This window comes from Ochotona curzoniae, unplaced genomic scaffold, assembly GCF_017591425.1.
Source record: "Ochotona curzoniae isolate NIBS_2020 unplaced genomic scaffold, NIBS_Ocur_1.0 contig_2723, whole genome shotgun sequence".
Lineage (NCBI taxonomy): Eukaryota > Metazoa > Chordata > Mammalia > Lagomorpha > Ochotonidae > Ochotona > Ochotona curzoniae.
In genome coordinates, this window is record NW_024465573.1 from 6661521 (window position 1) to 6688622 (window position 27102).

Sequence of the window (27102 nt, forward strand, 5' to 3'; positions counted from 1 at the left end):
AAAAATAATTTTTTTTAAGGTAGGATCCTGATGCTTGGATGTGGAGGATTAGCCTCTTGCTCCATCACACCAGCCCCTCTCTGGCAGTTTTGAGGCAGCTCTTAAAAATTTGTTTGAACTAGATTTTTAAAAAATGTAATAAAATTTCCATGCAAACTACTGAAAGGAAAAAGCATCTACAAATATTTCTTCAGGAATAGAAATATTCAGTTAATTAAAAATGATGTCAAGTTCAGGTTGCAGCTTAGTAATTTAGCTCCTTATTCCCACAGTAAGGAATTTGCATATTCTTTTTTTTTAAAAAAAAAAGATTTATTTTTTTATTTTTATTGGAAAGGCGGATATACAGAGAGGAGAGACAGAGAGGAAGATCTTCCGTCCGATGATTCACTCCCCAAGTGAGCGCAACGGCTGATGCTATGCCGATCCGAAGCCAGGAGCCTCTTCCGGGTCTCCCACGCGGGTGCAGGGTCCCAAAGCTTTGGGCCGTCCTCAACTGCTTTCCCAGGCCACAGACAGGAAGCTGGAAGGGAAGCAGGGCTGCCGGGAGTAGAACCGGCGCCCATATGGGATCCCAGGCGTGCAAGGCAAGGACCTTAACCACTGTGCCACCGCGCCAGGCCCAGAATTTGCATATTCTGTCCAGATTTTATATCAGTGGTCTTTAAATGGCATGATCAAAACAGTGTTTTATGGCTGTGACAGGTGGTACTGTTAGACTGGGAGCAGGCAGACTACCAGAACGTGCTTTTTATAGCCAAATAACGGACTGCCTCACCAGTAACAGGTGGAGTCGGCAGGACTGGTCAGTGAGTTACTACAGGTTGATTTCACGGGCGTTGAGGCACTTAGTTTTAGCTTGGGGAATAAAAAGAAAGCTTTGTTTTGTCTTCCTTCTTTAGTCAACAAGTCCCAGTCACGCCGTGGTCGCCAACGTTCAGCATGTCCTGCATCTACTGAAACAGCACAGTAAAGTTCTGTGCAACGATCGCGTAGTCAACAATGTTCCTTTGGTGAAACAAATGTCGCCACGAAGCAGTAGAAGTAAGAAGTCAGGCACCCCTCCCTCCTGCAGCATTCATGAAGAGTTGTCAGAAGTCTTACAGACTTTACAGGATGAATTTGGGCAAATGAGCTTGTGAGTTTTTATGTTTAAATTACATTTAGTTCTGAAACCTCACTATTCTTTTAGCTTTTTGTTAGACCTGCTATTTTATCCAACAAATAATGGTGAGCTTAATCTTTGAACCAACCAAGCTTCTTGGACTCTAATTTAATTATTGAGGTAGAGTATCTCCCTTATTTAACCTTATTTTTGCTCAGTGCTTTGAAGATTAAGGTTTATAGTGCAGATTTTTTTTCCCTATTGATAGACAGAAAGCCAATAGAATATTAAAAGTAAGCTTATTTTAGTGCCAAGAATTGTAAAAGTCTTTTTAAAAAAGATTTATTTATTTTTATTGGAAAGTCCTATATACAGAGGAGGAGATGGAGAGGAAGATCTTCCGTCCACTGATTCACTCCTCAAGCGGCCGCAATGGCCAGAGCTGAGCCAGTCCAAAGCCAAGAGCCAGGAGTTTCTTCCTGGTCTCCCACGCAGGTGCAGGGTCCCAGGGCCTTGGGCTGTCCTCAACTGCTTTCCCAGGCCACACGCAGGGAGCTGGATGCGAAGCTGGGCTGCCAGGATTAGAACTGGTGCCCATAAGGGATCCTGGTGCATGCAAGGCAAGAACCTTAACTGCTAGGCTACTGCACCAGGCCCAAGAAACATTTTTTAAAGATTATTTTCATTGGAAAGGGAGATGTATATATAATATAGAGAGACAAAGAGAAAGATCTTCCGTCTGTTGGTTCACTCCTTAAATGACCATAATTGCTGGAACTGAGCCAATCCAAAGCCAGGAGATTCTTCTGGGTCTCCAACTTGGGTACAGGACCTCAAGGCTCTGGGTCATCCTCTCCTGCTTTCCCAGGCCACGAGGGAGCTGGATGGGAAGTGGAGCTGATGGGACACTAACTGGCACCATATGGGATCCCAGCATTTGGAGGTGGAGGACTAGCCAGTTGAGTTAATGTGCTGGCCCCAACCATAGTTTTTTATAACAGGGAACTTTAAGACCCCTTATAAATTAATTTTAGTTAAATATACAACTTACAATGATTCTGAAGGACAGGATATTTCCCTAGATATAGGATGCTCTTATAGTTGAAACAGACTGTACAGTTAACTTTTGAAATTAAAGATTTTTGCCGTAACCTTTTAACTCCGAAACCTTTGGTGAGTGGTCCTAGCAGTGAAACAAAGGAAATGTAACCTAACCCTACTTTCACTTTGTATACAGTGATCACCAACAACTTGCAAAACTCATCCAGGAGTCACCAACTGCTCAGCTAAAAGATAACTTGGAGTGTGAACTAGAGGCATTAGTGGGAAGGATGGAGGCAAAAGCCAACCAAATAACTAAAGTTCGGAAGTACCAGGCCCAGGTAAGCTCTGTATTCTTTGCTCAGTTCTAAAGATTTAAGAGGGAAAGGGGTGCAGGAGTACTTTCTGAAAAATATTAAATGATGATGCTAATGATATATCATAAGGAGGGATATTTCCTTATAGAAAGTACTTACTGAATTCATTAAGAATTGGTCATAAGTGTGTTAAGACAGCACCGGATTTTAGTCAGTGGATTTAAGCTGCATTGTTTTAAATACAAGAGTGCTTAAGCTATTTGAAAAATGGAATTTAAAAAGTTTATTTTGGTGCAGAAAGTTTTTAATGCATATTAAGGCTGCTGAAAGGATTTATGGAAAATGAGTATTTTTAAATAATTACATCAATTTCAAGACTATTTTGTACTGAGAGGAACCTGCATTTTTCAAACTTTCTAAAAATCTTTCTACTGACCTATTTTATGTGTGTGATTAAATGTGTGATGAGCTTAAATGGTTCGGAGTTTATCCAGAATGAAATGTTTTGAGCTTAGTTTTCATAGGGCAGGATTATAGATAAGTGGAAAAGTTCCTAATTCCGTTACCCATTCTATTAAAGTAGCCATTTATTTGATGGGAGTCAAGTTCAGCAGTGAAGTCATTGTAGGTTTTTCAGTCAGAAGCACGATTCTGTTATTGCTGTGGGTAATGGATTGGGGTCAAGGTAGAGTGGCTAAGACTAGCAAGACTGTTAGGCTTATCGGACTTGGTTGTCATTGGACCAAGAAAATAATTGTAAGGTAGGCAGACTGGATAGATACAGACAGACATTGTTTTGCAAAGTAGGAATATCAAGGCCATTTACTGCTAGATTTATTATGGAGGGAGAGGAATTACTGCAAAAATGTTTCTCACTGATGGAACCAATTTGACTGACATTTATTCAGACTATCTGAGAAGAGTGTATGTATTTTTAAATTAATTAACCTTCACCAGGGCATTTTAAGCTTACTTGCAAATGATAGAGCTATTGTACATTTCAGTCTTCAGTTCCAAAACTTGAATTTTTAAGTATTTTTTCCAAAGTTCATGTTTGAAAAAAGAAGCATATATAAATAATTCTGTAGAGAGTAACAGTCTAACTTGTTTCTTGTACGTTAGACTTGGCATCTCATTACAGAAAATAAAGCTAACATGTCAGCTGGAGTTTAGCTCACATACAAATATTCCTGTTTTAAGTCATTTAAAATATTTACTGTAAGAATAATTTAAAAGATTCAAACTTGTTTTCAGTACCACGTACCTCTGTTTCTTCATCCATCATTTTTGTTCAGACTGGTTTCCAGTATACCATTCTCCTCCTTTCCTCCCTTTAGAATTCTGTGAGTTGTTTTCCTGTATTTTTTTTTCCCTCCCTTGAGCCATTGCCATGTCATCTTTCCTTTGCTTCTTACCCTATCTGGCATTTGACAATACTGTCTGATAGTATGACCAGCATCAAAATAATGGACAGAACATTAACAAGTACAAAACTATAGTTTTAACTATAGTTTTTTAATCTTGGACAAGGTTGTTTGCATTAATGGTACTATTAGAAGAAATGTTTTCCTTTTTCCCCTGCGTTGGTGATTTGGTTTAGCTGGAGAAGCAGAAGACAGAGAAACAAAGGAAGGAATTAAGATCCACGAAGAAGACTCTTGAGGAAGATGGAAGCAGCAGCAACCGAACTGGAATCACAGGGAACACAAATAAGAAGGATTATACCAAATTACGACCTGGAGAAAAAAGCAGGAAAAATCTGCAGTTATTGAAGGACATGCAAACCATACAGAATTCATTACAAAGTGGTGATTTGTGTTGGGATTACTGACTATCAGGTCATAAATTTTATTAAGATAATAAGTATCTCACCAATCAGATGTTGACAGTTAATTTTCCAGGTCACATATTCACTTATGTTGGAATTAGTGAATAGCAAGTGTTAAGAGGCTCAAGCTTCATTACATAGACCTGTTTTTTTTTTTTCAGCCTCAATAAATGTTAACATTTCAGTGGAAGCCAAGGGAATTTGAAGCTTCAGAAAACACACATTACTGTTTCTTGAAGATGAATTTGCTGTACTCATGCACTGTACTTTGTAAACAAATCACCAATTTTTTTACTTGTGGGTGTGATTTTTAAAATTAGTTTTTATATTATAAATAAAGTTGGGTTTAAGTTTTCAAAAATAAGAGGCTGTCTCAAAGGAAATGTTTGCTAAATAGTCTTTTTTTAATCCTCCTCTTACAGAATTTGCCCACTTCCTATTTCCCCTATGACTAATAGCATACTTTGACTATTGATATTTCTTGTATTTAATTATTTATGTATATTTAAGCAACTTGTTTTGGTTTCTTTTTGGCACTTTGTTGATTCACTGTCATGAAACATTGATCAACATTAAAGCAATTTGTATTGCTTTTTAATCCATTGTTTTAATATTTTTTAAAGATCTAAGCAATCATTTTAAGTCAGTTACCTCTAAAACTTAAAAAGCATTTTACAATATAAACTGTGAATGAAATTTTGTAATGAGAATGGGAGAGAGATGTGAAACATATGCATAAGCTTTTTTAAATAATTTTGTAATCATGTTATTGAGTCAAAGTATTATGGTTCTTAAGCTTGTAACTTAGAGAACCTGTTGAATATTTGCTTTTATGGGTACACAGTTTGAATGCATTATGAACTGTACACCCAAATTATGTCAATGTAAATCATATATTTGCATAGATTATTAGACCTGTTAACATTTTATAAGTTTGTCACTGAAGTCAATAAAACAGCCTTTTTAAGGAAACAAACTTTCCTTAATCTGTTAATAAAGGCTTAATTTATTATATACTTTGAAAGTGCACCTGTAAATAGGACATGTTATAAAAAATTCAGGAATATACAATGTTATTTGCCATTCTTATGCTTACAATGAAACCATCAGCAACAAAGTGGGATCTTCTCATCTTGTATGGGGGGATGCTCCAGCCGTGTAAGTAAAACACTAGCCACATGTAAAATTCTCCTACCTGCTTTTCCTGTGGTTTGTTGAAGTTTTAGAATATCCAGACAGCAGGCATGAGCTGTGACATCCAGCACTGTCAGTGTCCTGGTTCGGTGGGGGAAGGATTTGTGAAGTCCTTGGAAATCCTCTGGATACTTGGGCATGTACTTTTCTAATAAGCAGGTTTGCAGCTTCATCACATTCACAAGAACCCAAAGGTGAAAATCACTGCTGTTCACATGGTAAATATTTCTCATTGTTTCAACTATTAAACTTTTGTCATCTCCTTGTTTAAATTTCAGGTCATTAAAAAGTGTAACAATCATTTGAATTTTAGTAGCTGAAAGTCCTCATTAGAAAAGTGATTAAATGGTGCTAAAACTCACCCCAGCGCTGAACTATAAGTGAAACTGAAACAACCATTCCAGCCTTTGATACTCTTTAAGGTGAGATTTTAAAATAAATACTTCCAGTTTTATCTGATACTTTATAGTAAATGAATATGTAATAATCTGTCCACTTATGTCGAATCAGAACTTTAATGCATTGCAGATATATAAGATGCCCGTTTTGGATACCATGCCCTGTGACCTACAGTTTGTTTATGTACTGGTTGTAGACCTCTGAAGTGTTACTACAGGGCACTGAGTGCGGTGCTTATAGTCCTGTATGCAGAGCTGTGGGATACAGAGGATTGATGAATTGGGATAGGTTCTCATAGGATGACATGACACCTAACATCTAGCACAGTTGGTCAACCTGTTCTCTGCCAGGAGTCATCGGGATGATATTTGCAGACCATACAGTATTATCAACTTAAGGAAAGTAGCCTTTAGATTTGTTGATTTCAAGTCCTGCCTGCAGGCCTCACTTTCCTTAACCTTGATCTGCAGAATAGGAATCAGTCAGTAGGGAAAACAGTGAAAGGAGGCAGGAAACTATAGTTTCCATGGAATAGCATAATAGTACTGGTAATTAAAAAAATGTGTGCAAGTGAGAATGGAACAGTAGGCAGAGAGCAGGTATCAGGAGTCTATTCATCTCTAAGTTCTGTGTTCCCTAAATTCTGTGTTCCCTGGGAAAGGTACATCTGTTCTGCCATCTCATAGACATGCATCAACAATGAATTTCACACTTATGAAATATTGTGTAAAGTGCTACTGATCTTTCTCCCCTCCTACACTTGAAGCCCTGAGCCATCTTAAATGCTTAGAGTGCATGCACGTCAATTAGATTTCTTACATAAAATGAGGAAAACCACAGGAAGGTTTTGAACAGAGACTTTACTCGCTTTTGAGTGAAATTTATGAGAATTTAAACCACTCTTTATATTACAATAGAAAACTTGAAATTATTGATCTCCAGCTGTATTCTTTTATGTTGGCTAATGATTATGATTGAATGGAGAATGGATTTAATATTTGGAGTGCAAAACTTAGCTTATTAACTACTTACTGTAAGGAAAATTTTAACACAGTAATCAAGTGACCAGTAAATTTCACACAATAGCCAATCATTTTGGTACCAATTGTACTAATACTGCTCCCTGTAAAACCAAGAGCAAGGCAAGGTTCAAATCGTAGTGAATTACTAAGGGAAACCATTCTATGCAATGGTTCAGTCCCAGTATAAGCACAACAGGCAGGGTTGGACCAGGCAGAGACTTCCTGTGGGGCTCTCCGTGGGCAGCAGGGCCATAGTGCTCTGAATTCACCCTGTGATGTAGGATGTGAGCATCACAAGTTGTGGTCTAACCAGTTACATCGTAATCTCCTCCCCATATCACTTTTTTCTAAGCTCCTCAAGGCAAAATGGCCTCAAATTGAGCATTTCCATTTGGAGCAGGCAAATTAAATTTCCAAATAACATTTCTGCCCAAAAAAATCCTAAGGCAAACAAGTTTAAACATGGATGAAATTTTCTTAAACAGATAAGGGGCAAGAAGCTCCCTTGTAACAGTTAAGTACATATCTCTTCTCGAATAAAACAAAGGAGTCAGATGTCATACCAGCACCAAACCCCTGCAGCAGGCCAACAGTGAAACAAGATTTCCTTTACTGGCACTGAGACTGTGATGCAGCTTTTTCTTGCAGTTACATTTAATCATTTATTAGCGTTTCAGAATTTGCAACATAGTAGTAAAATATTTTATGTGAAATTTGAGCACAGTACAACTCTGCATACTTGAGAAAAACCAATTAATTTGCAAATGCAACAGAAGGTACATGGCAAGTTTCTCGGCAGTTGTTAGACACAAAAAATAGGGTAACATGTCCTATGATGTTTCTAGTAATTGGGAAAATGAAACTAACCTGAAGAGCGTATTAATCTTAGATATCCTGGTTGTTTTACGTTTCCCTTTTTATTTCCCCACCGACATAGCCATAAGGCATCATTTTGGAATAACTTTCTGGTAAGTATACAAATAATTATCAGCAGTAATTTTCAATTATGAGTACTCATAACATTCTGAAGACATACTTTTTTTACTTACCACAAATGTGGAAGGTTGTTGAAAGGGTATGAAATCTTGGTTTGCCACAATATTGAGGCCCAATCTTTATGAAAACTAATGTTCCTGTGTGCACTGAGTGCTCTTCCATCAAGAGATATTTTTCTAAAGTAGTTTTATTAAGATAGCATCCTCCTTCTTAAAATTCGAAAATAGTTCCCAGCATGAATCCAGGATTTACATCTTTAACTTTTAAAAGATTAGTGTTCTATTTGTCTAGCTTCACATAGCTATGCTGCTACAGTTCTAAACTCACCCAAGAGAGATTGAGAATAAATAAAAGCAACCAAACTCTCTCATAGATGTGTTTTAAACATGGAAGACTTTCTACTTATAAAGCTGCCACTGTAACAAGTTCATAGCAGTCAGTCTCAGTCCTTTCACACGACAGTTTGGACAGGAGTGACACACTGTGCTGGAGAGCTGGCTCTCTCTGAGGATGAGGTGGATCGGTTGGAAATTTCTCTCTGTAGTTCCTCTACCTTTCTCTGAAGCTCCGCTCTTTTAGCAAGAAGTTCTTTGTATCTGTTATGAATAGGTTCCTAAAAGGACAAGACAGTTATTCAGGGGACAGTCTTAAGTCACTCTGTCACAGCTGATTTCTTTCCCATGATTTGTGACCAACCTTTGCAATCCATCAGCAAACATTAAATTCCATTAACTACTGTAACTTTCCCAGTTTGCTCAAGTGTCCCCCAACAATACCCACTGTGTGAATGCTCTTGAAACTGCTTTTACAATCAACAAAACAATGCTAGAAATTCCCTATTGTTGCAGATTGTCTCAACTGTTACCAGTTGTAACATCCTTACCTTGTCAAACAGATGTTTTTAACTTTCCTATCACTTTTTTTTCACCCTAGTGAAACAGTATCCCTAAGATGTTATATAATGCAATTCTTTTAACAGGTAGAGAGGTAAGGTTTTTATATGCACAAATAATTTTTCCAGTTGGTTTAAAGAGGGACAGATAAAGTAAACTTAACACTTGCATGGCTAAAAAATTCCATAGTATATGGCCTAGGGTGTTAGCATACCTGGGGTTTCATCCTTGGATTCCACCTTATGTAGTATCCCACCCAGAGCTCTAGGTGGCGCATGCTGGCTACTGGATAAAGGACATGATTGGAATAGCTCCCATACAAAGGATTAGTGAAGTCTTCCAGCTGGCTGTTTATGTAAGACCACAGTGACACAGTCCTTCTAGGAAGATTCTGTAAAAAATTATATATATGTATATATAAGGATTTTATACCACACCAGAGTGCTTATACTTTCGGTAAAATGTTAGCAATTTGGCGGGTGTGAACTTGAACACTTTAACAATAAACATTAAAACATGGGAAAGTGTGGCACTCTTCCAACAGAGTTCCCATATAACCCAATTGTACCACTCCCAAGTATATACAAAACATACAATGTGTCCATATGAGAATTTTATAAAAGTTCAGAGCAATATTATTCATAAAAGCCCAAAAGTAGGAATACAAGTCTGTCGACTAATGCACACAATGAAATCAGTTTTTAAGAAGATATGTGTTGGAATGCAGGTGACTTTTGAAACAAGCTAAAGGAGCCCAACACATCACACACTGAACTTTTGTTCAGAAAAGGTAAAAAGTTTAAATCGTTATGGTTGCTTAGCTTTATAGACAAGGCTTTCAGACCACCAAGCTGTTCTTAGAATACAGTTTTATGCAAATTGCAATTAGAACAATCCTACCAATACTCTTGAAAGATGAAATTAGGTTATAAGTTAAGCAAGGCTGCTATGTAACATTGCAGGAGTTATTGAGTTTGCACCAAGTAGGGAAACACTGCATGTTAGGCACAAAGGATACACTGAGTTTAAAAGTTGGACACCTGACAAAGGAACTTAAGGTCTAGAAAGCATTTAGTTTTTGAGACCTTTCTGTACTTAATATGTCTTGTTTTTGCAATAGTCAGTACTAATAGCCTTATTTTAAGAAGTAAACATTTTCTTTTACATGATTTCTGTATAATAGTCTCATTTATATGCATTTTCCTTTGGGAATCTGAGCTGCCCATCTGTCCAGGTGTGCATTATTCCAGTTCTTTTTAGCGGACTCAACAAGTCAGGCAGCAGTGAGTGCATAGCCCTGTGACAGTAAAGTTCAGGTCCAGGTAAAGCGAAAAGTTACCACGTTACAGCTAAAAGATGACTCAGCATGGAACCCGAAAGCAAGTTGAGTGAAATCTGGCTCACGTTGTAAGGAAGAGTACATAGAAGAGATGGAGGAAGGAAGGATATAACTCAGACTTTACCTCTTTTACTCTCTGCTGCTCGCTATTACAGAGGAATGTTCCAAATAAACAGCTGTAGAGGTGGTCCAAAATGGTAATAAGAAAATACTCATTGAATTCAAATGCGGTAGGAAACTGCAAATTTAACACCAGGAACACACAAAATTACAATTTTCTCAAGGATGTCTGTCCTTATCACAATTAGCAAGTCTCTAACAGTACTTAAAAAGTTAACATTCAAATGTGTGTTTCTACACCATTATAGCATTTCTGTTCAAAAATCACTTCCAACTTTCTCAGGCAATTCCTGACAACCTCCTTTTCCCATCAAAAGTGTGAATGACTTTGTAAGCTTTTCCGTTAACGTTTCAGCAGTCATTTTAATAACTACAAGAAGTTACCAAAGTTGGCTCTAGGAAAAGCAGTACATAAAGTCACATATGCAAAACAGATGAAGTTTGTAAGTCAGTGTACTTAAAATCTTTGCAGGCAATATACCCTGAATGAAAGTCCCTTAGAAACCACTACTTCTACAGCATCTTCCCAACTAAAACTTCACCCTCTAATCCAGACCAAAATCTCGACTGGATATCTTGACCTATAGAGTAATATGGGTTAGAACTACATACCCTCAAATAGTAAAGGCTTTGGTTTAATTCAGCCTAATACTTCAGAAATATTCAAAAACTACCAACTACAGGATTGCAAGGGAGTATTCCAAGGTTTATTCTTTCGAACAGTCCTTATTGAAATAGTCCAGAGCTGCAGTCAAAATCATAGGGATGAGAATGCTCTGGCCCTGAACAGCCTCCTAAACTTCAGGAAGCCATAGTAAGAATACCACAGCCCATTTCTTGAATACTAAAGGGTAGTCACTAGACCTTTATTTATTGTGGCTGTGAAGCTGAATAAACATGTTAAAGCATATGTCAGGAAAAAAAAAGCGATTAAGAGCCTTTGGGGCCTGTGCCATGGATAATGGGATAAATTTTAGCCTGAGTGGCCAGCGTACTATATGAGCCCCAATTGAAGTCATGGCTGTTCCACTTCGAATCTAGCTCCGTACTAATGCATCTGGGAAACAAGGGCACACACGGGTCACCCTAACAGGCCCAGTTACAGCTGTTATGGCCCTTTCTGGGGAGTAAACCAGCAGATGGAAGATCTCTCTCCCCTCTAACTCTGCCTTTCCAAAAAATAAGTCTTAAAAATCATCACAGTTCATTTAATAATTTAAAAAATGACCCCATCTCTTGTACGTGCATACTTTTAACAACCTTATCAGCCAACTATGAAAGCACTCTGGGGCACAAACAAAATCCTCAGGAGCTGCACTGAGGGTAGCTTTACTGTCTTGGCAGAACTGTTAGCTCACTTCTGGTAAGACAGCTTAATCAGTACTTACTTACTAATATCAAAAGTAAAACAGCCCATTAACTGCTTCTATGGTTTTTTAAATCATATGCAGAAGACAGTGGTTTTTGTCTTTACATGTTTAAAATCTGAAGAGCCCATTAACAACTGCTTCCTGATCCAGTGAAGAGATGAGTGTAAGGATGGGAGTATAGGGGAAAGGAACAGAATTGGGCTATAATTACAATAAAATTGGTTCTATTTTAACATGCACTATTTCCTTAAGTCCCCATTATAAAATATTTTAAGTTCTATCAAACATTAGATTATCTGGCATTTACTAAACAGGTTTAAAATTAAACTGCTTAGTTTTGGAACAGACTGGAAGCTTTTTTTGAGATAAATACACAACAATGTCAAACAATGGGTCACTAAAAAACATCAAGATAGGAAGTAGTACAAAGGAGTTTCTAACAACTTGTACCTAGATGAAAATACCGATAGCAATCTAACAGTACATTGCCAGGTCCTAGGATGGCAAAACAAAAGGAAAGAATACATGTTGGCAAGGTATTTGCAGAAAAACAATTCATGTGTTTCTGATTGGAAAGCAAATTAACACTGCCCTTCTGAAGAGAAGGTCCTCAAAAATCTAAAACTTAACACCTACCACAACTTATAGCTGTCCCACATCTGGGAATATATTCAAAGGAAATAAAGTGAGCTTAGCAGACAGATCTGTGCTCCGTATTCTAAACAACACTCAATCTTTAGTTATCCATAAGTGGATGAATGGATTATAAAAATGTTATGTATACTCAATGAAATATTAACCATATAAAGATTGGAATACTGATTATTTGCAGTTAGGCGGATGATACTGTAGGTCCCTTATCACTTAAGTCAAATAAGCCAAGCACAGAAAGATAGTACATGTTCTATGAGAATAAGTGATTCAGCAGTCTTTGGTAATAGGATCACAGTGGGAGGTTAGATCCTGGGTACCATCAGAAGTAGTCATTTCTGGTGTTTCAAAGCACAGATGACTAGTTACAATAATGTGCTATAAATTAAAAAGAAGCTATGGCCAGTACAGTGGCATAATGGGCTAATCCTATGCCTGCAGCACCAGCATCCTATACAGGCACTGGTTCATATATTGGCTCCCACTTCTGTTGCAGCTGCCTGGTAAGCAACAGAGGATGGCTCCACATGGGAGACCTGGAAGAAGCTCCTGCTCCTGACTCCAGGCCTTAGGTACACCCAGCTCTGTCCAGCTGTGGTGGCCATTTAGAGAGTGAACCAGTGGATGGAAGATCTTTGTCTAATTTTTTTCAAGTAAAAGAAATAAGTATTTTTAAAAAGAAGAGAATAACTTATGCATTCCAAACATAAAGATCCTTTAAGGAAATGAGGTTATCTGGTTTCCTTGGTTTATACTGTGTATGGTATTGAAATACTGCACTGAATTCCATAAAAATATGCAAGGATTGCATGTGATGCAGAAATTTAAAACAAACCTGTACAATCCTTGGGGGGAAAAAATGCCAGAAACATTCACATAGTGTCCTTTTCAAGATATTTTGGCAATCAACATGCCATGGCTTCTAAAAGAAGTGCTTTCCTATTCCTTTATTGTAACCTTTGCTGCCAAAACTCAAATACAGGAAAACAGTCAATCATGGATTCTGTTGTTTTGGGTCATGTTCCCAAAAAGAGTAGCTAAGACAATTTCACAGGAAAAAGTCAAACCTATTCCAAGAAGCAATAAAATTATGTAGTACCATCTCTTCCCAAATTAAAAAGCTGTGTAATTTCCAGTGTACTTCAGTATCATCGTCCTCATACTGTGGTAATCACAACGATCCCTCACGTAACCCAGCAAATCTCAAAACTGACCACCTGAGATGAAATGCTTACATGAAGAAGCTATTCATGTAACTGATCAGTAAAAGTACATTGCCTCTGTAGCAAAATAATCACATTTCCTCCTCCTGTGATATCATCCTAAAAGAATAGAAGGTTTACGAGCACGGTAGCTCTTTCAGTAACCTAAAAATGAAAAGAACTGAGACTAGGCCATACCTTCCTTCTTGTAATTGCCATCTAAACCCATTTTTCTCTTAAATAAATTAGGATTTTTATTTAGCTTAAGTTTCCTAGCTTCTTTACTTCCCTTAGCACCGTAAAGATGGGCTTCTAATAAAGGTTTTGCATAACCAGTGTTCTTTGTTTAAAACAAAGGGTGACATCTTGGTTTATCAATCGCACATGTCAAAATGCTAGTGGAATCAAATTGGCAATTACTAATTCCAAATCTGCAACCTTTAACAATACACAGTCCAAAAAAAATTCTAATACACAGTCTGACTATAACAACTTAACCTCATGGAAACTTTACAAGAATTTTCATTTTATATGAATTATAGTATATGTAAGAACAGACGTCCCAGATTAGTTACCTGTCGTGTCATTTGCCAGACACAGTCGATAAACTGCAGAAAAACAGGCGATCTGTCTGCATCTGCATGGTTCTTATCTCCATGGCCAACTCTCTGAAGCAAAGACAGTGAGATTGAGCTTTTGGAGATTCCCAAATAAAAATAACACTTGGTGTAAGTGCCAGATGTGGCCCTCTAGATTAATATTTATCTGCTCTGTCTTCATACATATACCTCCCCCAGGAATCTTTAACCTAGGAAAATACCTAGCCAAAAGTGCCAAGCTCTCAGTACCTTCTAGTCTTGAAATACCATGACAGAAAAGTCACTTTACTCTCAGTACAGTTGAAGTTTTACTTCTACCTCATCATCTCTTAGTCCCAAATGTGTATGAGCAAGGGCACTTTGCACAGCCAAACTGAAAAATAATATTAAGCCATCATCTTTTTAAGGCTATATGAAAAGTTCAGTAAAAGTACATTGCCTGTACATTCACGTTGAACAGCCACTTGGACATGAACACCCATCCATCAACCCATCTGAATAATATGTAATATTTTCTAATAGAGATCACAGGAAAGACTGGGCCTCTAGCCTGAATATTCAAATGGTATCCAAAACAAAATTTCTTGACAGGTTTACCCTTCAGGGTAAGTATTTGTAGATGAACACCATAGACATCATTTTCATGTGCCCAAGACTGAGAATACATCAAGACTCATGTTTCTTTACTTACTAATTGAAATCGATGTCCAAAACTTAGCCATTCTTTCTCCACAAGGACTTCAAATCCTCTTATGGTTCGGTAGTATCCATCCAGCATGAGCATGGCTAGGGATGTTAGCTGAGCTGTGCGGTCCCAACCATCACTGCAGTGTACGACGACAGAAGTTTTCCCTGACTCTACCTTGTCAGCAATCCTAAGAGCCCCTGCAAGAATAAGCTGGAAAAGGTTTTGGTTTTTTTTTTTTTTTTAATTTTTTAAAAAATAAATGCTGCTTCAAATTTTACTAGTGCTGTTATGAGTATCTCAATAACATGGGGAGAAAAACACCTATCCCTTCCCAAAGAGAATTTTTGGAAGTTAGTGACTTACTATATACTTCTGTATGCAGGGATCCAATTTTCACAACACCCTTTGCTGAAGAGACCTTTCTCCAGAGAATGATTTTCTTAGCTCATTTTTTCAATCATTAATTAGATTAATTCCTAGTATTTTTGGGTCTTTCATTAGTACACATGTTTTTGTGCAAGTAGTATGCTGTTTTGATTGTAAATGCCCCGTAATATGTCTTGAAACCTGCTACTCTGAAACCTCCAGCTTTCTTTCATTGTTGGATTACTTCAGCTATCCAGGGCCTCTAGTATTTACAGAATGGAAGGATTGTTTTTTCCAGATCAGAGACTATCCTTGCTGTTTTGGGAATTTACTGAATAAAAATTGTTCTTGAGTATTACTGACACTTGGATGCTGTTATTCCAATCCATGAATATAGAGGTTTACATTTTTTGTGTCTTTTATTACTTAATGTTTTATAATTTTCACTGTAGGGAACTTATCACATCCTTGGTTAAATTTATCCCAAGGTATCTGAATGTTTTGCAAGCTACTGTGAATGGAACTTCTTAGCAACCCCTTCTTGGGAGTTTACACCTAAGGGAAATGAAATCGGTCCATGAAGGACTTATCTGTACTCCCATGTTGATAGCAGCTCAGCTCACAATAGCTAAGATATGGAATCAACAGAGTTGTCTGTCAGCTAATGACTGCATAATGAAAATGTACCATTCATACACAATGCAATAGTAGTCAGCTAAAAGAACAAAATTGTGTCTTCAAACAAATGGATGCAAGTAGAGATAACTGTGCTTACTGAAGTCCCAAAAAGACAAATATGTTTTCTTTGATGTGTACCACCTATACAGAGTTCAAAAATGTATATGACTGAAATTATCTCTACTATATTCGTTCTACTTTACACTTGCTGGATTCTCTTATTTAGTGAAGTTGAAGCCTTTGACTATAAATGCAAATTGAAAATATTACTGTAAATTAAAAAAACAGAAGAGGGAAGAATACAACCACATGAAGTATCATTAGAAGCTGGACATTATGTATTAAATACATGAAATCTATTCTATGTAAGTTTTATAAATTTAAAAAGCTAGAAAATATGACAAGCTACACCAAATCATGCAATAAAATATCTGAATGAAAGGAATCCTGTATGCTAACAACCTAGCAGTGTGAGTCAAGACTTCATCTTTTTCTAATAATTATCAAATATTCATCTACTTACAGCTGATCTTAGCCAAAAGGCTGAGAAGTGATTAAACATTATTTACTAAAAGAAAAATAATATAACAACATAAATCTTTTCAATTTAAAACTGCTAAATTCAGCCCAGTGAAGTAGCCTAGTGGCTAAAGTCCTTCCCTGCAGGCACTTGAATCCCATATGTGTGCCAGTTCATGTCCCAGCTGCTCCACTCCCCATCCAGCTCCCTGCTTGTCACCTGGGAAAGCAGTTGAGGACAGCCCAAAGCCTTGGGACCCTGCACCCATGAGGGAGAAGCTCCTTGCCTCTGGCTTCAGATGGACTCAGCTATAGCGGTTGTGGCCACTTGGGGAGTGAATCAGCAGACGGGAAAACTTTCTCTGTGTTTCCGTCTCTGTAATTCTGCCTTTCCAAGAAAAATAACTAAGAAAAAAAATGCTAAATTTTCCAAATTAAAAAAAAGAAAAACAGTAATTTGTACTTATTCATTTTGGCCACCTCTTCAATTCTGCCTGAATTTTAGACATTTTCATGTGAGTACTCATGTAATTCTGTTGATTCCTAAATATGAAAAATATTTTCCATAATTTCACAATATTAAAATATATTTGGTTACATATAATACCATAAACTTTATTTTGCTAAGGTTTTATAACATGAATATGGTATCCTATGTGTGTTTAATTTCCCTAATCAGAATAGTCAAATTTCACAGATCATCTATATACATTTATTAGATACCTAACAGATAATGCTGCCCTACCTCTTGAGGGAACAAACAATATTATTTGCCCAGCCCTGGTCTCCATGAGTTAGCACGACTCGCTGCATGACATACAAAAGCAAATAAACGAACATGGTAGTGCTTGACTAAATAGAACGAAAAGGTACAGTGAAGCATTCTGAGAAAATGGAATTAGTTGCAAGCTTGGAAGTCTTAAGAAATCCAAACTAGAAACAGGGAAAAACTATCAAATCTAAATTGTAAGGAAACAAATTATTTTAGCTAAGTTAGGATACAGTTTGCATTACCAAAATTGCCAATTTTTACTGTTAAGATACATTTTCATATTGACTTCAAGACGTATTTAAGAAATATTAACACATACCCACCTTAATATGTTCCAACCAGTGAGTGGATTCCAAGTTAGACAACCAGTGAGTTTCCTCAATATTGGGGTACACAATCTCCTTAAGTTTCCGCAATGATTCTCTCATTACATGAATATTGTGGATATCCAGAAAAACTAGTTCTGCACTTTGATAAGCATCTTCACTTTCATAACCTCCACCCTTGGCCTGAAAAAAATAATGGGAATTCATAAATGAATAAATATCCACTGTATGTGGATATTCTTGAGAAAGTGCTATAAAATATTTAACAGGAAAAATGATGCATATTACTGGTGACTAGGGAAAATTGGAATGTGTGGATAACAGCATAATTTATTACAAGCTTCTACCTCTGTTTTTTATAATTAGGAGAATATACCATCTCTACCTCCTTTTGTGGCCATTACAGAAGTTAAGTGAATGATTTAAACAGCTTAATTTTTTTTAATGATTTATTTATTTTTATTGGAAACACAGATATACAGAGAGGAAGATCTTCCAAACGATGAGTCACTCCCCAAATGACCACTACGGCCGGTACTGAGCCAATCCAAAGCCAGGAGCCAAGAACTCCCTCCAGGTCTCCCACACGGGTGCAGGGTCCCAAGGCTTTGGGCCGTCCTCGACTGCTTTCCCAGACCACAAGCAGGGAGCTGGATGGGAAGCAGGGCCACTGGAGTTAGAACCGGTGCCCATATGGGATCCTGGTGCATTGAAGGCGAGGATTTTAACCACTAGGCCACCAAGGCAGGCCCTAAGCAGTTTAATTTTAAATTTCAACTTTATTGTACAATTCTGTAGCGTCTGGGATTCCCCTCCAACTGATTTTTTCTCCCATCCAGGTACTAACCAGTCCAACCCTGCTTAGCTTCCAAGATCAGACAAGATCGGGCATGTTCAGGGTGGTATGGTCGTAGACCCAACTGATTTTTTGTATATCATCATAATAACGTAGTCCTTCATAAGGAGTTATAATCTCATCAGTCTGTTATTTAAGTGTGCTCCGACAATGCTGGTTCAGACAATGTAAGTCCAGCATCCCACTGTGCATTTAAACATTTTAAAATGCTAACTTTCCTTGCCCATATTTTGAATCCTTACCTGTAATTTCATAAGATTTATTTGTATTTGAAAAGGAGACACAAAAGAATCCTGCACCCACTGGCTCACTCCCCAAATTGCATCAATGGTCAGACCTGGGCCAGTCCAAGGCCAGGAGCTTCACATCTCCCATATGGATGAAGCAACCCAAGCATTTGGGCTATCCTCCTCTGCTCGTTTTATTATTTTTTTTAGCTTTTGCATTTTTTGAACATTTATTTTTATTGGAAAGTCAAATATACAGAGAAGAGGAGAGACAGAAAAATCTGCCATCCATTGATTCACTCTCCAGGTGGCCATAACGGCCAGAGCTTTACTGATTCAAAGCCAGGAGCCCAGAGCCTCTTCCGGGTCTCCCACGTGGGTGCATGGTCCCAAGGTTTTGAGCCATCCTGCGCTGCTTTCCCAGGCCACAAGCAGGGAGCTGGATGGGAGGTGGGGCTGCCAGGATTAGAATCGGTGCCCATATGGGATCCCAGCATATGGGCACCGGTTCTACTAGGATACTATGCCAGTACCCCTCCCCTGCTTTTGCAAGCCATTAGCAGGGAGCTGGATCTGAAGTGGAGCAGCTGGAACTTAAGCTACCCATACAGGATGGTAGTGCTGCAGGCAAAGACTTAGCCAGCTATGCTATGGCACCAGCCTCATCTGAATAATGTAATAGTCTTGATTTTTACTAATTTTTTTTTTGCTTCTTTATTTGCGTTTCATGAAGAATCATCAGAAAGCACAACAGATGTGTTGCTGAAACTGACAGTTTCTCTGTGCAAAAAAGAAAGAATAAAGGACCAAGAGAAGTTGAAAAGGGGCTAACACTAATCTTTATAATAGTCTTGTTGATGAATCATGTGTCCTGTCTGCCAAGAGCATCTTCAACACTGAACAACGCATGACAAGCCAGAGATCCTGGAAAGGCCTGGCCATAAATGCAGTGAGATATAGGGATTACAATTGTGTGGGTGAATGTTGGGATAAACAGAAGTCAGGAAATAACACAGACTGAACCCTCATACTATAAAGGACTACATGAAATCAAAAGAAGCTAGGTCTTAACATTTATTTCTTGCCTTCACACCATGAATCCTAAAACTGATTTCACCTAAAATGACTACAGAGAAGATCAAGGCTGAATCCCATAGAAGTTATCGTAAAAGAAGAGAATAAAAGCAGCATTCAAAACCATCCATCAGGCAGTGTCCAAAAAGACTGGAAACTGCTATCTTTAAGCAAGCTATGATATGAGAAGTGAGAAATTGAAAAAAAAAAAAAGAGAAAAACTCATTAATGAAATGATAGACTTTAGCAATAAGTTATAAATAAAATGAGAAATGATCATTTCAGAAACGAAGACCAAAAATGAGAAGAAATAGAAGAACAAATTTTGGAGAAGAAATCTTTAGTGAAATGAAAGATAAAAGGAGTTTTAACACCAGAATAGACAAGATGGAGGAAAGAGTTTCTGACCTTGAGGACAAGAATTTTGAAATAACTAAATCAGACAAAAATAAAGTATGCAAATTATTGGGTATCATTAAACAATCACAAACTTATAGGAATTCTCAAAGGACAACAAAAGAAAAAAGCTATTGAGAACCTGCTAAAAAAAATAGGTGAAAATTTCCCAAGTCTTGAAGAGACATGTACATTCAGATACAAGCTCAAAAGAATTCCAGGCCAACTCAACCAAAAAAGGTCTTCCCCAAGGTATGCTGTCATCAGACTGTCAAAAGTTAAAGACAGGGCCCGGTGAGATGGTGCAATGTTTAAAGTCCTCCGCCTTGCACGCCCGGGATCCCATATGGGTGCCAGTTCTATCCCGGCAGCCCCGCTTCCCTTCCAGCTCCCTGCCTGTGGCCCGGGGAAGCAGTTCAGGACAGCCCAAAGCTTTGGGACCCTGCACCTGCGTGGGAAACCCGGAAGAGGCTCCTGGCTTCGGATCGGCATAGCATTGGCCGTTGCGCTCACTTGAGGAGTGAATCACTGGACGGAAGATCTTCCTCTCTGTCTCTCCTCTCTGTATATCCGCCTTTCCAATAAAAAAAAATAATAAAAATAAATCTTTAAAAAAAAAAGTTAAAGACAAGGAAAGAATCCTAAAGACAATAAGAAACGAGTATAAAGTCACATATAAAGGAAAGTCAATTAGATTAACATTAGACCTCTCAACAGAAATCCTACAGGCCAGAAAACAGGTATTCAAAGCCTTTAAAAATACTTTCCAACACTGCAATCTCTGCTGGCTCTGGCTCTGGTGTCTGGCCCTGCTGGGGAGTTAAGAGGGCACTCCAAATGGGTTGGTGTTCCCACTGGTGAGAACGAGAGTAGGATTGGCATGAGTGTACATGGCTACTGACTACACTGGCAAGCGTGTGCACTGGGGCGGTAGAGCGACAGACTGGGCTTGACTCCAGCCGCCACTGGTACTTGTGAGAGCCATTTTGGGTGTAGAACTGGCCAGACCAGGTCTTGACTCCCGCTGAACTATGTGACTGTTGTGTCTGGGTGTGTATCAGGTAACATTGGGCTACAACAACCAACAAGAAGAACCAGAATGGGTATGGCTGGTTGAGGAAGGCCACTATTCTCACCAGGACAGGAGGTGGACAAGGTCAACCTGGGCAAACAATCCACTGGTGTACACAAGAACTACCATTGGGAGGAGACTCGATGCAGGGGCTTGGAAAACTCCTTTATTAAGACATTGACCCTGCAGGGGAGCATAAGAAGCAAGGCAAACAGCAGTCCAGACCATGCCAGGTTACGATACCCACTGGCATGCATACATGTAGATCAGGTCTGGGGACGGATCAGTCTGGGCCAGCACGTAACACCCAATGGCAGATCTGAGAACCAGCGTAGGGGGCAGGAGGGGCCAGATTGGGCCACAACACTAGCCAGTTCACATTAGGACTGAGATAGCAGTCAGGCTTGGCTGGGATAGGCTGCAACACCCACCAGCAGGAGCTGGAATAGGGGGCAGACTAGACTAGGCCAGGCAGTGCAGTAAGAATGCAGAAGCTCAGGTGAGGCAAGTCATGCCAGCCTGGGCCAAATGGGGGCTAGGTACATGAATTCCAGGGAAGGGGATCTGATATAGGTTGGGTAGATTGATTCAGATCATGCAGTCTACATATGTGGTAGGGGATGGGTTCCTGAGCCCCAGGAACAGGGGGAAATGGGGGGTTTGAATCACTTGGCCCAGATCCTGTGGCCCACCTTCTAGGTAGATGTTGGTTCCATGAACCCCAAGGTGGGAGAATCTGTCAGGGCCTGGATTTCCTGATCCGGGTCTCAGGGCTGGCATAATAGGTAAGTGTCAGGTTCATGAACCCCAGGGGTGGGGCATCCAGCTATGCTTGGGACACCTGGCCCAGCTACTTGGACTCGCCTGCAAGAACATGCCCTAGTTAATGAGAAAAAGGTGGAGCAGTGTACACAGGCCCCAATGTAAAATGAGATTAAGGCAGCACATTTGGTACTGTAGCAGAACAGCACTAACTGGACAACAACCCCAAGCAAATGAAGACAGCAAACAATTTCAGTGAATGGAGCCAATGGACATGGGGAGGATGACATCATCCTTTGATTGGTGAAATCAGCATTTCAGAACTGTCCAAGCCACATAGGACACAACCTTTGGAATATGTACACTTTGAGACTCTGTTGATATGAGGTGGCAATTTCTTACTGGGATGTGTGGAAAGTCATGAGTGGGTTTCCCCTTTGTTTCTCCCTTCTCCCAGGAACAACAAGAAATGGCAAATTTGGAAAAAACAAATTCACCCAATTTTCCCTAAACCTTGATCCTTCCCACCCTGATCAACCATATAGTAATTATTAAAAATAAATTTTAAAAATACCTTCCAACTGAAAATATGTCCATTGAATCCATCCTTTAAAGGTTAAGAAGTACTTTCCAGATAAACCAAACTAAAAACATCCAAAACCAAACTAGCCTTACAAGACACTGTGAAGAATATTCTGCAATAGAAATAAAGTGGGGGTGTGCCCATGATGGCTCAATTGGCTACTCCTCCCTGCAAGTGCCAGGATCCCATGTAGATGCACTTGTGTCCCTGCTGCTCCACTTCCCATCCAGTTCCCTGCTTGTGGCCTGGGAAAGCAGCAAAGGATGGCACAAAGCCCTCAGGCCCTATACCCACATGGAGGACCTGGAAGAACCTCCTGGCTTAAGATTGGCTCAGCTCTGGCTGTTTCGGCCATTTGGGGAGAGAACCAGCAGACAGAAGATCTTTATGCCACTCCTTCTGTAAATCTGCCTTTCCAATGAAAATAAATCTTTTTTAAAAAGAAAGTAAAAATGGGCCCGGCGCGGTGGCGCCAAGTGGTTAAGGTCCTCGCCTAGCACACCCGGGATCCCATATGGGCGCCGGTTCTAATCCCGGCAGCCCCGCTTCCCTTCCAGCTCCCTGCCTGTGGCCCGGGGAAGGCAGTCGAGGACGGCCCAAGGCTTTGGGACCCTGCACCCGCGTGGGAGACCCGGAAGAGGCTCCTGGCTTCGGATCGGCATAGTATCGGCCCGTTGCGCTCACTTGGGGAGTGAATCATCGGACGGAAGATCTTCCTCTCTGTCTCTCCTCTCTGTATATCCGCCTTTCCAATGAGAAAATAATAAAAATAAATCTTTAAAAAAAAAAAAAAGAAAGTAAAAATGAAATACATGCCATATGAAATTCAGTAACAGCATGTAAATCATTATGACAGGCCTTACTCTTTACTAATACTGTCAGTACTAATCAAGCAGATTAAATTCACCAACCAAAATATTTAGTTTTGCTGAATGGATAAAAAGTTACTACCCCACTAAATGTGGCCTTTAAAAACTCACTTCATAAAGATGCACACAGAATAAAAAATGAAGGGTTGAAAACATAACAGGCAAGTGGAAATTAACAAGCAGGCATAGCCTTTCTGATATAAAATGTAACTGGGGAGCCTGGCACCATAGTGTAGTAAGCTAAGCCTTTCCCTCAGGTGCCATTATCCCACATGAGCACAGTTCATGTCTTGGCTGCTCTACTTCCAATCTAGCTCCCTACTCAAGCCTGGGGAAGCAGCCAAGCCTGTAGTCCTTGGGCCCATGCACACATGTGGGAAACCCAGAAGAACCTCTTGCTTCTGGCTTTGGATTGGCTCAGCTCCTGCCGCAATTTGGGGAATGAACCACTGAATGGAAGACCTGTCTCTCCTCTCTGCAATTCTGCCATTCAAATAAAAACAGTAATTCAAAGAAAGATAAAACAAGTGCCTATGCAGAGGCTCAATTGGCCAATCCCCTACCTGTAAGCAACAGCATCCCATATAAGTGCTGGTTTGTGTCCCTGCTAATCCCCTTCCTGCTCCTATGTGTAGCCTAGGAAAGCAGTCAAGGATGGCCCACAGCCTTGGGCCCTACATCCACATGGGAGACCTGGAAGAGGCTCTGGGCTCTTGGATTCAAATGAGCGCAGCCTGGGGAGTGAATCAATGGACGGAAGATCTTCCTGCCTGTCCTCCTCTCTGTGTATCTGACTTTCCAACAATTGTTTTTTAATTTAAAACTTTTTAAAAATAAAATAGATAAATCTTAAATATAAACAGACTTGACAGAATTGATAAACATTCAATAAAGTTTCAGGCTACAATATAAACATACAATGTAATCTAGCTGTTTTGTATGCTAATGCTAAACTCATTAACAAATCAAAACAAATAACATTCACCATAGTGACAAAATAAAAACATCAAATACTTAGTAATAAACTCAACTAAAGAAATTAAGAGCTCTACAATGAAAACTACCAAACATTAGTGAAAGAAATCATGAAGGACCCAAAAAATTGGCAAGGCATTCCTTGCTTGTGGATTAAAAGAATCAATAGCAATAAATGCTTATACTACCTAAGGTGAGTTATAGAATCAATACAAATCCTAACAAAATGAAAATGACAATCTTCACAATTAAAAGATGTATACGGGTGAACTGTTATGTGTTTCCCCACGAAAAAACAAATGTCTTTTTATTTTGTTAAATTTCTCATTTGTTGAAGCATTAAACCTTTATTACAGTAATCAAATTTAATGTTACATTAAAAAAAAAAAAGGAAGCAAAGGAAGGAAAAAAAAAGTGGGGAATATCATTGTGCTGCCAGAATTCTATATACAAAGCACACTGAATCTGTGTTAAAGATGAATTAAAAATAAAAACAAATCAGTTATAGAGGCATAAAAAGGATCAGGAGGAAGTAGCAACAACAAACCCAGCATGAATAAACCAAAGCACGGACGCAAAGTAAATACAATTGTTCAGTGAAGAAGGGGGGCTCATGAAAATTATTTTAAAAATTTGAAAATTACAAATTGATACAGTACCTAAACATATCTGGAAACACAAACCGAAGTTTAGTAAAATAACTAGACTGGGAAAATTACAGAAAATAAAGATACATATCTCTTCAGAGTTCTTGAAACAATGCAAAAGGAAAATAAACAATGCATTCAAGGTATGCATTGCATAAGGTAAGGACTTTGTATCAAGCAAAGCTGAAGTTCAACAATAAAGCATACAAGCTGCTGTCAGCATGCAGCACCCAGAGAATCCTGTTCCCCCAGCCAGGGCTGAAGTGTTCCCGGTAGCAGCCTCCAGCTGGGAGCAGGGAGAAGAGTAGGAATGGAGGATGACCATTGGGGTAGTGCTTAAGGCTTTGGTGGGATGCCTACAACCCATAGCAAAATGCCTGCTCAACTCCCGTTCCACCTTCCTGCTAATGACCATCCTTGGAGGCAGCAGATGATGCGCAAGTCCCCAAGCATCTGCAACCCCAAGGGAATACCCAGGGTTGATTTCCCACCTCAGTTCCAGGCTCCATTGTGAACATACAACACATTTTCAGTAATCATATAGTGATGACAGTGCTAGTATTGTTCTGAGGTTGGAGTGGGATAAAGGAAATGGGTAAATATGAGACATGTCATCATTGCTGTTTCTTTAAAAACCAGGAATCCTGATGTAAAAAATACAAGACACAGATACAATGCTGAAGAATTTATGTAAAAATTAAGCACTTTAAATTGACAGGTTCATGTTGAATTCATGGATTACTTTAAAATATGCATATATAAAATATGCATACATGTGTATACATACTGCCTAACACAAAAGAGCAGAAGCCTGAACACCCAAATTATGCTGAAATATTTTTTACCATTGAAAACTTGGAATGATTAATCTTGTGTGAAGCACGAAATACAGGCTTCCCGATGACTAATAATACATCCTAGCCCAACAGACAGCAAAGGTCACCATGGTTATCTCGAAACATTTCACGACATGATTTGTAAAGACTCCCTCCGACTGAAGAGAAGACAACTATATGTCAGTCCCTCCATGTTCTCTCATTTCATCTTTATGTTCTACAACTAAAGGATTAACGAATAGCAGTTTAGGATGCCAGGCTTCTCCTGGGTCCTTGAAAAAAGAAAATTTATAGTTTAATAAAAAAATTCCTGGAACTCAGTGCCCTTTAAAAAGCTAAGCAGAACAAAACTAAATATATCCTCCCCAGTTTAATTTCTAATCATCCAAGCAATATTTGTAACGGAAACTCACCACAGAAATGTCCTAGATCTTCCACCACAGGTCTTATCATTAGTTATAGCAATAAAACTATACAAATAAATCCTGACTGAGACTGTAACACACACCGTGTGAGCAGTGATACAGCCTGGCTCCTGCCTTCCACTACATAGCCATGCAGACCGTGGGAGCTAGCAGGATTGACTCAGTGGGTTCCTGCCACACACGGGATACAAGGCCTGAAACTCCACTTACTGGCTCTGCCAAAAGCTATGGCAGGGTCTCTGAGTGAGCAGCAGGTAAGAGCAGCCGGCCTTTGTCTCCGACTCCGTCATTCTACCTCTCAATTAAAAAAGAAAATATATACTGTCAATTTAAAACAAACTTATTACGACTTCTTTTATTCAAATATGTGAAAGTATCATATGTAGGAACATCAAAAAGCTGAAGAAAAATGGAAATAAAAGGTAATACACATCTTCCAATTTATAAGTTTTTGAAGCCTCATCTCTATATTCAGGTATTGCAAAGGTTTATGGTTTATCTCTTTAGGCACAACCGTTTGATTTTTCTAAATATCCTCTTCCTTTTTATCTGCATTCACTAATTTTTCCATAAATACATTATTTCTTGGTAGTGAAAAATATGTTTAGAAAACAAATTGTATTTCTCTTCTTCCTTCCTCTATGTAAGACTGGAAACTGAACCAGAATTTTTTTCCACAATATTGACATTTATTCTCCCAGTAACTGCAAGTTCCTCAGTCTGGACAATCTTTGAAGGTATAGGACATCAGAAGAGGCTTCCACGGGTTACTGAGAACAGGGTCACTATTTAACAACATCACTGTATAGAAGCTTCACTAAGTCACAAGCTCAGCTGTCAGATGTGGAGCAGGGTGAAATGAAAAATTTTGCTTGCAAGGAAGCACAGATTTATGCACTACATTAGATGCCTTTTGCTTTTTCAAAGATTTATTTATTTTTATTGGAAAGTCAGA

General features: G+C 38.9%; 2 protein-coding genes across 9 annotated transcripts in view; one reads left to right on the forward strand and one right to left on the reverse strand.

The window, feature by feature from the left end:
* The window catches only part of CEP57 (centrosomal protein 57), a 30411-nt gene extending 22473 nt beyond the window's left edge, over positions 1–7938 (forward strand). For 4 of the 7 annotated variants that reach the window (XM_040976826.1, XM_040976829.1, XM_040976828.1 and 1 more), the window contains 3 exons: positions 903–1138; positions 2343–2487; positions 4064–5263. In XM_040976826.1, the coding sequence (XP_040832760.1) occupies positions 903–1138; positions 2343–2487; positions 4064–4294 (612 nt within the window). In that variant the 3' untranslated portion in view covers positions 4295–5263. Of the gene's footprint in view, positions 1–902; positions 1139–2342; positions 2488–4063; positions 5264–5763 lie in introns of those variants that run through there. The other 3 variants (XR_005883455.1, XM_040976827.1, XM_040976831.1) reach the window with 3 other exon arrangements.
* MTMR2 (myotubularin related protein 2) overlaps positions 7939–27102 on the reverse strand; it is an 89480-nt gene continuing 70316 nt past the window's right edge. Inside the window, exons 10-15 of one of the 2 annotated variants that reach the window (XM_040976822.1) lie at positions 17423–17608; positions 14768–14974; positions 14053–14145; positions 10259–10372; positions 9010–9186; positions 7939–8515 (exon numbers count right to left, since the gene is read on the reverse strand). In XM_040976822.1, the coding sequence (XP_040832756.1) occupies positions 8354–8515; positions 9010–9186; positions 10259–10372; positions 14053–14145; positions 14768–14974; positions 17423–17608 (939 nt within the window). In that variant the 3' untranslated portion in view covers positions 7939–8353. The remainder of the gene's footprint in view (positions 8516–9009; positions 9187–10258; positions 10373–14052; positions 14146–14767; positions 14975–17422; positions 17609–27102) is intronic. The other variant, XM_040976823.1, reaches the window with a different exon arrangement.